The 15,342-nt window shown below is 32.6% G+C and overlaps 1 protein-coding gene across 1 annotated transcript; it reads right to left on the bottom strand.

Moving 5' to 3' along the window:
- Window positions 1–3,078: 3,078 nt before the first annotated feature.
- On the bottom strand, window positions 3,079–10,424 carry LOC127719598 (uncharacterized). The gene is made up of 3 exons (XM_052225831.1): window positions 10,245–10,424; window positions 9,042–9,420; window positions 3,079–4,693 (listed from the first exon to the last, which is right to left on the bottom strand). Exons 1-3 carry the CDS (start codon window positions 10,398–10,400, stop codon window positions 3,651–3,653), a joined length of 1,578 nt encoding a protein of 525 aa, XP_052081791.1. The 5' UTR covers window positions 10,401–10,424; the 3' UTR covers window positions 3,079–3,650.
- Window positions 10,425–15,342: the final 4,918 nt, after the last annotated feature.

The following is a 15,342-nucleotide window of genomic DNA, read 5'->3' as shown; positions in this document are numbered from 1 at the left end:
TTTTTATCTAAACTTTAATTTTTTTTAAGAAGGGGATGTTTTACTGCTTTTTTTCCAAATTTTTATAGAGGTATTTTAGTGATATTATTTAAATTCTAAATGACAGTGTTTATCAAAATTTTAAAAGAAGAAGTAAAATGTTTTACTGTTAGAAAAAAACATATCCAGATTTAACAAAATTTTATAAATGGTATTTTCTTGATTTTATCACAATTTTAACAGGGAATGTTTTGTTGAGTTTATTCTAATTTTAAATTGGTATTTTATTGTTTTTATTCAATTTAAAGAAGGAACATTGTATTTTTTTAATCAAATTTTCAAAAGAGGTCATTTTAATAGTTTTAACATTTTAAAAAGGGAATATGCTATTGATTTTTATTAAATTTTAAAAAGAGGATATATTACTGCTATTATCCCAATTTTAAAATGGGGCTATTTTACTGTTTAAATTTTTCTAAAGGGGATATTTTATTGTCTTTATTATTTTTAAAACAGGAGATTTACTGTTAAAAAGTGAAATATATATCTGTTTTAATCGAAAATTAGATGAAACAAGAATGTGTCCGCAGTACACGGATGCCCCACTCGCACTATCATTTTCTATGTTCAGTAGACCGTGAAGTTGGGGTCAAAACTCTTAATTTGGCATTAAAATTAGAAAGATATTATAGGGAACATGTGTACTAAGTTTCAAGTTGATTGGACTTCAATTTCATCAAAAACTACCTTGACCAAAAACTTTAACCTAAAGCGGGACAGACGAACGGATGAATGGACGCACAGACTGAAAAACATAATGCCCTAGGTTGGGCATAGAAGTTAAAATGTTGTGATGTATCTTTTTGTCTTTTAAAATAATTTGTTTTACTGTATTGGTCATGACCATGTCAGATCAGAGACTAAACAAACTGAAATATCAAAATGAAGAGACACATGTCTAACTGTGTTTATTGGTCTTGGTAAGCTAGTGTCTTGACTTCCATTTATCCCGCAGGCTCACTGGTGAGTACAAGCAGGCAGGTACTATGTTTGTACCATTTGTTATTTTTAAGAACGTTTTGCAAATTTTACTTTTGGATTTTTAAACCTTTTTTTATTGTTTGTTATTTGATGCTGCTTTTGTATTTTTTGGTAAAGATTGCATGAAATGCAATCAAAACCTTATGGTACTGACTTGATATCTAAATCTTCCAAGGCTTATCACTACCTTTTTGATACACAAAATATAGTGCAGCGATCATAACATTCTATACATTTTATCCATGAACATTTCCAGAAATTTATCAATGCAATATACGCTCAGATATTCAAGGCACAAAATGATGTTACACTTGTTAAGAAAATTACATAACTTTTGCAAGGTGCAGGAATCTAATATCTGTTCTAAAAATGAAAACGATGTCATTATTAAAGTCATCTTTAAAAATTGGAGTTATCTTTCTTTGTCCAGAATTTTTGTTAAATCAACTAAAACCAATGCTTTATAAAATGCAATATTTAATTTTACTTCCCACTATTAAATTAAAGCAATCTTTATCCTTCAGTGTTTACAAGCACTTTGATTCAAAAATATTTTTGGACACCCTTTTAAACAATATTTCAGATAAATAAAAACATTTGGCTTGCAAAATGGTTAAGTAGTTTTCTTTCGTAAAATATACCAGGGACAGTCTATACTAACTATGTTCCTGAATATACTAACCAAAAAGTATGATATGTTGTATCTTTGGCTGTTATCGTAGTAAGATTTCAACAATGCTACAATAACCCTTTTATATTGAAAACTAAGACTACAGTCTCCAAAATAGGCTGATGATATTTTTATTTTTCCTTACGATGAGTTAATCTTTTAAATGTTTTTAAAATTTATTTATTCTTCCATGCCTTGCACTTCATGTAATAAAATTCTTTAAATAACTTCTTTGGAACAATTATCACTGAACATATTGCGCCTTACGCGTTACATTGTAGCTCGGGGGGGGGGGGGGGGGGGGCACTTCAATACTTAATTGATAGGGGTATGTTACCTTTTCCCAAAATGTTTGGGTTTCATGTGGTGTGTAAAGTAAAAGTGGAATACCAAAGTGCCAAAAGAGAAAATTGGTTGATAAAAACACAGCCGGAAACACCAAGAAAGGAGGGGGTACATTGGTTTACCTTTCCTTTGTAGATACCTACTATAAAGGAGTGTTTAACTGTATCTGTTCGTCTTCATGTCTAACATCATTCTGTTGCATTTTTCTCAGAATCAAGTTTTATCCCATTATTGAAAATACTAGTACTTAAATGTGAAAAAAACTTGAATAAAAGACGTGGGGTAGTTCGTCAACTAGATGGCAACACAACAATAGTTTGACAAGAGAAGGCGATATCTATATAACACTAATCTGCTTGTGCAGGTGACATAAAACGGCAAGACAACCATTTCAACCTAGCCCGAATAATTCAGTCCCTCCAGTAATCGATTTCTCCTACTAGCGAGGAAGTAATCGTAGATCAGCGGAATAGAACGACTGAATTATTCGGGTTAATTTCAACCTGAATTAGGAAGGGGGACACAACAGTAGCGGATCCAGGGGGGGGGGGGCGTATTGAGGTCCCCTTTTTAGTCGCCAAAATTTGTAATCTATAATTTCACGATATATATACATTTTTAGTATAAAATCGTTCCAAAAATATTTAGATCTTTAATTATCGGGAATACGCCCCTTTTCAAAAATCCTGGATCTGCCCCTGAACAATGAAAAAACGGATTGTCTTCCCTTTCTCTTGGGACAATCACCGTCAGACCATAAAGATATTAAGGCACATAACCAACCAATTCGCAGAATGTTCCAAAATGAGTTTATGTACATGGACCATAGTTCCGTTGTTCATTAATCAAAGTTGATAAATTCCAATTTGTCAAAGTGATGTAAAAAATAATAAATATGGATATGTTACCCTTCTGGAGAGACAATGTGTCATAGAAAGATTGATAACACCATGCCTCACTCCCCCTAAGCACCCCACCCACCCCCAAATATCAAAGAGGAAAAGGCTACAGGCCACCACACGCTGTTAACAATAAGAACAAAATTGACGATTTTACACAAGGTCTCTATTAATGAGATCATTGGGTCATATAACTGTCACTGTAACACATATATTTACCATGTATATAATACAGTTTGACTAAAATTAATGTTCTTTTCTTCCAAATGGTCATCCAGCAGTGCTTAATATATGAAAGTAGTACAAATCAATTTATCACTTCAACAGTGTATACTAGTTACATGAAGAAAAAAATGTTTTAAGAAGTGGTCATTGAATATATGGCAAATGGTCAAATTTACATTTGAATTAAATGTATATTGGAACGGATTCGCAAAGTAGTATATTTATTTCAAAAATAAAAGAATGCTTGTCAAAGTACATGTAAAGCTATGATCTCACAGTTTATTAAAAAAAAATAATAAAAAAGCGTGCTTGTATAGGAACCAAGCCTTTGAGTATTATAAAGTAAAATCAACTTTCTTTCCACATTAAAGATGAAAAGAAGCCTAAAATTCTAAACACTAGATTTTCTTTATCTGCATGATGCTAAAAGTGATAATATACTAACAAAGAGACAATAAATATGTACAAATGTAACTAAATAATAAAAGTATTTAAATAATTTTAGAACATTCACATATAGATTTAGGACAAAATCCTTTCGAACAATTTTCTAAACACCATCCAACCATTTTACGGTGAGAGGCAAATTTTCCTGCTCCTTGACAGTGCATAGTTCGAACAGGTTTTGATAGCGTTCGTTTTAAATTTGAACTTTTAATTTTATTCGAAACAACGTTCTTTTTATGCGAAAGTAAACGCAATAGTCTTTTTTTCGAATTTGGCACTACATTATGTTTTACAGTTTTTATAGATCCCTGATTATGTACACTAGTTTTAACAGTATGAATTTTAGAAGATAGTGAATTTGTAAATGGATGTGTGACAATACTGTTTACTGCTTTGGTTACGCACGTGCACATGACTTTCGGGCAGTTTCCCGCGTTACAATTTACACTACACCAACGATTAGTTCCTTCAACATGTTCAAATTCTTTGGTTGCACGACATTTTGATTCACTGGCTACAAAGCCTTTTGGTCCATCTGTATATCTTTTTATCACAGTAGGTTTTCGCCAATCCTCATCAACAACAACTTCGCTAAGCATCATGGGACCATCCTCTCCCTCTCCTATATCAGCTTCAACAATCGTAGGTTTAAAAGGAGGCCAGTGATTGGAGGGTCTGTTATATGTACGTTTATTCTTGGTGTCTAATACTGAAAGCTGGTTGGCTTTCCCAAGTTCAACAATATCATGTCCAATTGGATTCCATTGAACAAGAGCTACCCGAGACCCACGATTTGTTGAAATTATAGTTTTCAATAAAGTCCAAAGAACACTGGTTAATTTATCAAAAACTGGAGATGCCCCAGTTTTCTTACCAAGAGTACTAATTAAATCAGAAGGATTTGAAAGGAGTTGGAAATTTGATTTAAATGCTTCAGTGTGTCTGATGCCTACAGGCTTTCTCATGGTCATGCTCTTTCTGGCAATACTGGTTGTTATAGTAACATCTGAGCATCCATAGAATTCTTCCTGAGGTCCATATCCTTTCCCACACTTCCCAGTCTTTTTATTACAACCCCATCTGTTACCTGAAATATAGTAGTAATATTATGTTGATCATTTCTGTTGAATGTATTCAAACTTGTTTTAAACACTAAGAGGTTGAGAACTTCACATATTATAGACATCTTTCAATTATTGAATACCTTATGTTACCTCTAATGTTGGTATTGTTTAAGTCGTAGGGTTGTTGTCTTATTGACATGTACCCTACAACTTTTATTCATGCTTTTTGGTAGTCTTTTAGACAAAAAAGACCAGATTTAGTGTTACAATTCCCTTCTACAGATTAGATTTTGCTTTCCAAAATAAGATCATTCCTAATCATAGCGCTATAAATACGTACTTAGATATAAGAAGATGTGGTATGAGTGCCAATGAGACAACTCTCCATCCAAGTCAAAATTTATAAAAGTAAACCATTAAACATGTGAAAGCTCTCTCACAGGCAAACAACCCATAATTGAAAAATATAAGGGCATACACCACAAGCACGGGGATACATTCTACTGCATCCACACAGCACGAGCAACAAACCCTGTCTATATACAAAAAAGCAAGAAGGAGGTGAAGCGTTAAAATGAACATAAAAACATAAATAAATCCATAGTGCAGTGAGTAGGTAACTAAGGATACAAAGAATAGTCCAGTTAGTAATTTAGTGTACAAGAAATAGTCCAGTTAGTAATTTAGTGTACAAGGAATAGTCCAGTTAGTAATTAAGTGTACAAAGAATAGTCCAGTTAGTAATTTAGGGTACAAAGAATAGTCCAGTTAGTAATTTAGGGTACAAAGAATAGTCCAGTTAGTAATTAAGGGTACAAAGATTAGTCCAGTTAGTAATTTAGTGTACAAAGAATAGTCCAGTTAGTAATTTAGTGTACAAAGAATAGTCCAGTTAGTAATTTAGGGTACAAAGAATAGTCCAGTTAGTAATTTAGGGTACAAAGAATAGTCCAGTTAGTAATTTAGTGTACAAGGAATAGTCCAGTTAGTAATTTAGTGTACAAAGAATAGTCCAGTTAGTAATTTAGTGTACAAAGAATAGTCCAGTTAGTAATTTAGTGTACAAAGAACAGACCAGTTAGTAATTTAAGGTACAAAGAATAGTCCAGTTAGTAATTTAGTGTACAAAGAATAGTCCAGTTAGTAATTTAGTGTACAAAGAATAGTCCAGTTAGTAATTTAGGGTACAAAGAATAGTCCTAGTCCAGTTAGTAATTTAGTGTACATATCCATAGATTACTAGTAGTCAAGCAATTTATTTAGGGTCCAGTATGTAAGTTGGGATACTAATCTATAGAATATTTCAGTAAGAAATTTAGGGTAAACATCTCAATGGTTTCAACATTTTTCTCGCATATGTTCTAACGTAAACCTTCATGAAAGTACATTATTTTGAAAATAGACGAAGGATTTTTGTCCTTAACTCTATTCTATAAGGACAGTCGTGTCAAACATTCGACCTTGTAAAAAAAATACCGCTGGTAGAGAGGTTTACTTCTGACAAGTAAAACTTAATCATCTATGTATCTAGGTGTAATACCACCAAATCATAGTTCGTCACACCCGAAAAAGGATCGGAAAAAATATTCCCTTGAATTTGACAGTTGTATGAAATTATAATCCTACATTTCATTGCAGTAAAAAATTTCTGAGTCATAAACATATAACTTGGGTGTTTCAAAGCACCATTCTTTTTTTATTTGGTGTTTCTATAAAATATTTTGGAAACTTGAAGTTACATGGTTACTAAAGCTTGTAAACAGGAAATAAAGGGTGGAAATTTGATTGGTTAACTTCCAGTGATGGTTATCTTATAAGCAATGAAATATTATGTGAAACTTTGTCTGTAGTACTGGACAGGATAAAACTTTACTCGTGCCAAGTATTTCTTTATTTGAAACAAAGATGAATTCTGCAAATTTTTTTGAAAAGTGCAAAGAGGTAGGGCCAATTTCCCCTGAATTTTTTTCACAGAAGGGCCAATTTCAAAAAATGCTGAAAGAATAAAATTTACGATAAAAACAAGAAATAAAAATGTTTTTTGGTCAAAATCTCGATTTTTATGTATTATGTTATGTCTGGAAAATAGTTAATTTAACCTCCAAAAAAGGATGAAAGTCAAATATGCGGAATTTACCGTGTTTTAGGTTGGAAAAACAGGGAATCCCCTTAGAAGGTCACTTCAAACCAAAACAAAGTTATGTTTTTTTGTTGTTGTTGTAATTTATACAACTTTCCCCCTCAAAAATGAAATTGGTTTAGTGTGTCCTAAATACCTAAAAAACAACTTTTTTAATAAAAAGTGGAACATCACTAAATTTTACCTATATAGCTGCTTAATATCAATTATGTTTTCAAGAGTCGCCGCGGCTCCATCGGTAGCGCTTAAAACTGTATATAATTGATTTTTTTTAAGATGGGGTTCAAATCTCACGCTAATTTTTCTCATTTTTTATGTTGAAATATTAAAATGTTATGTTTCTATCACATTTTTTCGGATGTTTGTTTAATTCAAAGAGTCACACTGAAGTAGGTTCTTGTACATAACCAATAACACGAGAATTGATTATATAGCAATGAAGCCCAAATGTTGTTTGTGTTATACACATATAACGAAAAAAGGCCATATCAGAAAAATTTCAAAACAACAAAAATATTTTTCTAAATCTTGAACAAGAACGTTTTAGAAAATGGTATGATATGTAACAAATGCAGACAGTAATTTTATCGCCAATCAACCAACTGTGTAGATACTAGTACTGGCATTGTTACATTGTACCACCGTCCCTACACCGAAACCTAAGTCATCAGAAAATGAAACAACACCACAGAAAAAATAAATTACACTACCAATCGTGACTGTAGGTAAAACATTAAGACAGTGTTGAATCTGTATCACAACATAGGGTCGATCCATTTGGTACAATGCCATGCAGAGAAGACCAGATTACATGCCGTGTTTGTTACGCAAGCCGTTCTAGTACCAACTGGTGTAAGCTTATGTCCGGTTCATATAGACGGTAAACCTTAAAAGCCGGAACAGTATATAGATATAGATACATCCAGATTGAGGAAAACAACATCCCAGTTAAATGCGTCCGATATATTTTGGCTTCTTGGCATTAAAACAGAGACCGATCTTGTATCAGCTTAGCTGATTTATATCGGATAATTAGATTATTAAATGTTTCTTGTATTTATATTTAACCCCCTTTTTTAGGCGCCACTTAGGGGCATTCAGTTTTCGGTCTGTGCGTCCGTTCGTTTGTTTGTCCGTCCGTCCGTCCGTCCCTTCGTTCGTCCGTCTGCCCCGTTTCAAGTTAAAGTTTTTGGTCAAGGTAGTTTTTGATGAAGTGGAAGTCCAACCAACTTGAAACTTAGTACACATGATCCCTATGATATGATCTTTCTCATTTTCATGCTAAATTACAGTTTTTACCCCAATTTCACGGTTTGCTGAACATAGAAAATGATAGTACGAGTGGGGCATCCGTGTACTATGGACACATTCTTGTTTAATATTTTGTAAGTTTTAAGTTAAACGAAGCTGTGAAATACATGTACGCTACAAATCACCTACCAACATTAACACGCTAACTGAAGCACCATGTTTTTTTTAATACAACACTAATTTTGAATATCTATTAGTTGATAATTCATATTTTAATGCTCCTCAAGGGCACTAACAAACAAAATCAATATTGGTTTTGATAAACAAAAAAAATCAATAGTCTTGGCCTTGATTATTGTAGGAATACCTGTTCAAGGTATGAAAATAGATGATGTGACGTGTTTTCATATACTATAATTAGCATCTATCGGGCTATTTAAAAACATGATTTTCCTAGCTAATCAAATGAAAAAAACTCACGGGAAAATGGCCCTACCTCTTTAACAAAGACTAATAGGGGAAAACAATGTTTTATTTCCCGGAACCTTGCGGTTAACTTGTAGCCTGTATATTTTGCTAAAGTTGTGAATGAATAAGATTGCGTTTAATAATAACACCAAAAGGAGACACAGGGGCGGATCCAGCCATTTATAAAAGGGGGGTTCCTAACCAAGGATAAAGGGGGGTTCCTACTATATGTCCCCATTCAAATGCATTGATCGTCAAAAAAGGGGGGTTCCAACCCCCGGACCCCCCCCCCCCCCCCCCCTGGATCCGCCACTGAGACACACCACATAGATCAACAAACAGACGGGTTTCAACAATAGAACATGTACACGTACGGTGACCTATAGTTGTTAATGTCTGTCAACAAAAATTTGGTTTCTGGTGGAGAGTTGTCTCATTGGCAATCATACCACATCTTCTTATTTCTTATATGTACTATAAAATATGCATGTTCATAGAGACGAAATACATACCGGTTCTATAACGCCATTGCATAACGCACTGTGAACAGACCAGTCCCTTCGGAAGTTTGCCTTTAAACACAACTATACCATTTTGATGTCCACCTACATGATACCGACCATCTTTTGACCCAACAACAAATAAAGGATATCTATTCAAACATTTTTGCGTGATCGGTTTTGTTGCGTCATTATTCGGACAAATACGAAATTCAAAAAATCCAACATGATTGGCTGTTATGTCGACTGCTAAATCAATAATTTGACCACTTTTATAGTGTCGTGATATAGCTCCAGTGGCGTACTCTCCTCCTGCTTCGTTCGGTCTCGGGCTTGTTTGATAAGGATCACCACACACGCCACAACGTCCGCCATATTTTATCCAATGATTCTGAAAAAGGAAATTTAGATATTCTGAAAACTGAAAGGCGGGAAGATTTGATAATTATTAACGTCTTTGAAAATAAAACTTTATCATGTATCACGTTGCATTACTTAAAGGGGAGGGGTAGAAAATTATCATATATTTTTTTTCAATTTGAATATTAATCTTTTTTCTTCTATCTATTATATATGCCCTGAGAGTTACATTAATATTGAAGGTAAATCTACAAAACGGCTTCCATTACTTTAATGTTACATTTGCAAGTGAGAGGTTTAGTTAATAAAGTTAAAAAGGAAGTACATTTTGAATTGTACCATAATTGTATCAAAAATTAGCTATGTTAATGAGATATAAACTACCTCATCTTGGTTATGGATTTTCTTCAATGAAGAATTTTATTTAAATTTGTTAACCTTTATGAATTAGAACACAGGAAATTACTTTTATCATTGACGGTATGTTGTAATTATTTGACATTGATTACCGACTTGTACCACTTGAATAGATATAAGAAGATGTGGTATGAGTGCCAATGAGACAACTCTCCATCCAAGTCACAATTTGTAAAAGTAAACCATTATAGGTCAACGTACGGCCTTCAACGCGGAGCCTTAGCTCACACCGAACAGCAAGCAAGGCCCCAAAATGACTAGTGTAAAACCATTCAAACGGGAAAACCAACAGTCTAATCTATATAAAAAAACGAGAAACGAGAAACACTTATGAACCACATCAACAAACGACAACCACTGAACATCAGGTTCCTGACTTAGGACAGGTGCAAACAGTTGAAGCTTTTTACTGTGTACTAGTATTTAGATTTGACTTACTTGAAATCCACCACAATTTAGTTCATTATCATTTGGATTAACGGGTGTTTTGAATCCTCTTCTCCACATAGTCGATCTGGCTGGTGGTTCCCATAGTTTTCCATGTCCTATTACATTTCCAATACAAAATATCCATATCAAAATAACTTGTTTCATATTTCTATGTCTTTAAATGTTTCATATTTTGTGAAATTCACGAATCACCTGAATTCATGGAATTTTTCTATCCATCTTTTTGTATGAATTCCATAACTAGTTATGTCTGTAAGATAAGATAAAATAAGATATTTATTACATTAGAGTAAAATCCAAACAATCGGATAGTCGGTGTGTAAGAGAATAAGAAAATTTGTCTTTTTTTGTGGATATATTTTAATTAATACCATACAATAAAATGTAGATAAAGCTAAGTTTAAGCATAACTGTATTGAATACGATATATGCACTTATAGTGTTAATATTTGCCCTTAAGATGTTATTAATTGTAGAAAAAGTATAAACCAAATAAATGACTATCACAAAAGGTAATTATGTTTACACAAAATGTGTTTTAAGGCAATAAAGATCTATTTGGCAATAGTGAACGGACATTTGTCTATCAGATTATTTTACATGTTTACGCCTACATTAATAGATATTTCTTCTTAAGATTGTGTCCATTAATTGATTGATTTACTGTCTAACACCGTGTCAGCACACAAGAAGTATGCAGGTCATAGAAATGAACAACAGAAGTAGGCAATACTGCATTCAATTCAAATTATCATTTTTTTCTATTTTAGAATTAATAATTTTAAAATAAATTGTTATATAATCCAACATAAAAATGTTATCAACAATACAAAACAATACGAAATAAAGACGGTGACCTGTATTTGCTTACGTCTCTGGCGGATAGTTGTCTCATTGGCAAGCATACCACCGTAATAACATCTCATTATGTTCATTCAGATCTTGGAGGATAACACAAAAATATAGTAATAGTTTAATCATCCTTATACGGTCTGCAGTTGATAATGTCTTACAGTTAAACGCGATGTTCATGAATGTATTTGCCACTGGACGTTAAGCAAATACAAATCAATCAATCAATTAATAATCAACATGATGATAAAGAAATTTATATACAGAATATGAAATATATAATTGGTCAAATCAATCAAAATATTTTAAGGTTTCGGGTATTTTCTGTATGTATACTGTATACCATATATTTTTACAAAAAAAAAGTCCTCAACTCCGGTTATTGACATATTAGAGTATCGTTTGTGGTCTTAAAGAATATTTCCAATAAAAAAAATGATATGATTGGTCAAAGCAATTTGAAAAGTAATTGAAGTTAGGCGGGAAGATCACTGTATATTGAACGTCTTTTTATTTTTTCACACAGTCATCTGACAACCCAGATCCTTTGTCACATTTGGAGTATTTTTTTTTTAATTCCGTTTTACATACATTAGATTGACAAGCACTACATGAACAAATGGATTGTATTGTATGTAATTTTTTTAAGTCCGCAACAATAGTAAAACTGAAAATGTCATTCGCGATCGTGCAAATCATACGTTTCATTGATCTAATTATAAAAGGATTTTTTGAATGTTTGTAATTCTCCTTGTATATATTCGTCAATAGATCGGAATTTTTGTGATGATAACATACGATTATTGTTTGTGGTTGGTTGTTTGTAGTTCGAATATTTCGGGGCAAATAAAAACTCAAGACGAGAACAAATTAAAAGTAAATTAGTAAATTCAATAAGCAGGTTCTACAAAGTACGTTCCCAGGGATAAAGGACGAGAATTCATGATTGCAAATGAAAAATGAGTGTATGTTGGAAAGAGACAAGACTTCAATGTTACCTTGCAACAGGCCACCAGCTTCTCCCTTAAAGAGTTCGTGATTGTATGCCAATAACACCAATAACGAATCGATTTAGACAAAACAGTTCCAGAATATACGAATTTAACATACTCTAATAAACAACAATTGAATAATGATAAACGTTACTTTGGAAGAAATGTGATGATTTGGGTAAATCAACAATAACATGCAATAATCCTTCTTTTTTCGTTCTTTCAAATAATTGTTTGTTATCTTTGACAATTTTGAGATTATCACAACAATGGAAATTGTCAAACGTTTTGCCAAAAGGTAGAGGGGGAGTAGGACCTATACGTATGTCGCAAAAATTTTCAAGCCAAATAGAAAAGTAACCACACATGATCTGAAACTCACCATCATATGACTAATAGATAAGGTGCTCAGAAAACAAAACAAATTTCATATTTGTCAAATTACCATGGTAACCAACCATGACGAAATTTAAAAATTATTTTTTGCAACAATTCTGATAAAAGATATTAAAAACGAAACAATGAAAAAATATAGCATTGCCAAACTTTTAAATATTTCGGCACAACAAATGACCTTCGTCAGTGTCAATCTTTTTTTTCTCTCAAAATGTGTGTATATATGTATTTCATGCTGCAAACACTCCCATTTTATTGTTGTATTAATTAGTTACTTGTCTACAATAATAGTAAAAAAGCTACCACAAGTGACAAGTGTTTGCTTGTAATTAATAATGTCATTGACATTTGACACATAAATAACCTTATAAGGAAACAAGAAACGAAAGCTTATGTACTGAAGGATTCAACATAACAGTTCTATACATGTATTATTTTTATTTGAGTTTGATTTTAAGAATGATTAAAAGATAATGTGTATCCCTCCCGTGATATTTCAGTAGCTGATTGAATAATTTGTGGTTGTTTAACTCCAGCGTTAAGTATTTCATGTTCGATGCAATATCTGATTTTTGGTAAAATCACAAAAGATGACATGAATTCGTTTTGTAAAATCTTATACAGAACGTTTTATTCTTATTCGATTCCGTCAACGAATAAGCATTTAAACAAGTTTTTTTTTTAGTTCTACGTATACATTGTATATGTATTGATTCAGCCATAGGGTCTTTGCATTTGAAATATAAACATTTGTTCTAAAACCAGTTGTTGGCATGGTGCGGGTTATGTTCTTCGGTCTGGAGCTGGCATGTCAGTGACTGCTAGTAGTCCTTTGTTAATTTATGTTTATCATTGTCATTTTGCTTAGTTTCTTCTGTAATCTCTTCTAACATTGGACTCGGACGTTTTTTAAACTGAGTTTTACTGTGCGTATTGCTGTGTGTTTTTTTTTATTCTATTTTGGCTAGAGGTATAGGGGGTTGGGGTTGTGATCTAACAAAACATGTTTAACCCCGCTGCATTTTTGCGCCTGTCCCAAGTCAGTAACCTCTGGCCTTTGTTAGTATTGTGTGTTTCTTTAATGTTGGTTCATTTATATGTTTCGAAGTTTAGTGTGGCATCCATTTCGCTGAACTAGTATACATTATTGTTTAGGATCAAGCTGAATCCCGCCTTCGGATGGGGGATTTTCTCGCTCGTTGAAGACCCATTAATGGCCTTGTGCTGCTTTTTGGTCGGGTTGTTGTCTCTTTGACACATTCCCCGTTTCCATTATCAATTCTATTGTCACCATATGTATGGTGATATGCCGATAAATTTAACACCCTTTAAGTAGAACTAGCTATTTTCACTTAATGTATCTCTTTAAAAAAATATACATCCTTATCTCATTTAAAAAAAAATGCGTTTAATTTTAATTTGCTTTGTTTGCTCTCGCCAGAATCACTAACCAGTTATCATAGACTATATAATAGCTTGTATCAAAAAAATTGTTAAAATAAGGTAATTTTTCTTCTTCAAAAAAGTTCCTGAACCGTCAAGATAAGTCAATGTGTTTCAACGTTTTCATAACAATACTATTCAGCGTTAGGAACCTTAGTGGATAGTTGGCAATTCTACAACATCTCGCTTTTCACAATGAATGTAGAAGTAGGCATTGGGTTGTTTCTATTTTACAATGAATGTAGAAGTATGCACTGAGCTGTTTCCTTTTTACAATGAATGTAGAAGTATGCACTGGGCTGTTTCTTTTTTACAATGAATGTAGAAGTATGCACTGAGCTGTTTCCTTTTTACAATGAATGTAGAAGTATGCACTGGGCTGTTTCTTTTTTACAATGAATGTAGAAGTATGCACTAGGTTGTTTCTTTTTTACCATGGGTGTAGAAGTATGCACTGAGCTGTTTCTTTTTTACAATGAATGTAGAAGTATGCACTGAGCTGTTTCTTTTTTACAATGAATGTAGAAGTATGCACTGAGCTGTTCCTTTTTTACAATGAATGTAGAAGTATGCACTAGGTTGTTTCTTTTTTATAATGAATGTAGAAGTATGCACTGAGCTGTTCCTTTTTTACAATGAATGTAGAAGTATGCACTAGGTTGTTTCTTTTTTACAATGAATGTAGAAGTATGCACAGGGTTGTTTCTTTTTCGCATTGTCTTCAATCGATTGATATTATTTACATAGCTAGATGTTGAATTAAAGAACATCAGGGAACATAATTCTAAATATCCACTTTTAAAAGCACCTTCATAACGGAGTTCTTAATATTTGTAAGCCCCTTTACATGTTCAATTGTGGGACTGTGTGTTTCCTTAATATCTCGGTCATGTTTTATAATAAGTGCTTAAATAACTAAGGTTTCCCTAGAAAACATCGTGTTTTGTAATAAAAATTTCTATTTTTGTTGTCTTTTTGTCATAAAATAATTATAATTTAACGTATTTGTCATTGGTATATGAACAATGCTGACATGCTTAACATAATGACTAATCATTACTAACTGACGTTTGATTTGACCATTAGGCTAACTACAATATTAATGAAACTATTTTTGGTTTAAAATGTATGTAAAAGGCAATATGGCCTAGAAAAAAAACACAATGAAAAATAAATGCTGATGTAAAACTTGATTTTATCTTCTAAAACATGTCCGCTATTCACAAAACCTAGAATTTTTGCAAATGAGCGAATCGAAAGAAAAGCTTCATTTTGTGTCGAGCAGTTGGTATTTAATATAAATTGAAAAGAAAATTTTTATTCATTCAATTCTATTCAAAATTGAATTGAATGAATGAGATTTTTCGATTTATGGTGTTTTTATGATCAAGATAACAGTTTCT

This window comes from Mytilus californianus, unplaced genomic scaffold (genome assembly GCF_021869535.1).
Source record: "Mytilus californianus isolate M0D057914Y unplaced genomic scaffold, xbMytCali1.0.p SCAF_11, whole genome shotgun sequence".
Classification (NCBI taxonomy): Eukaryota; Metazoa; Mollusca; class Bivalvia; order Mytilida; family Mytilidae; genus Mytilus; species Mytilus californianus.
This window is presented reverse-complemented; position numbering and strand designations above follow the sequence as displayed.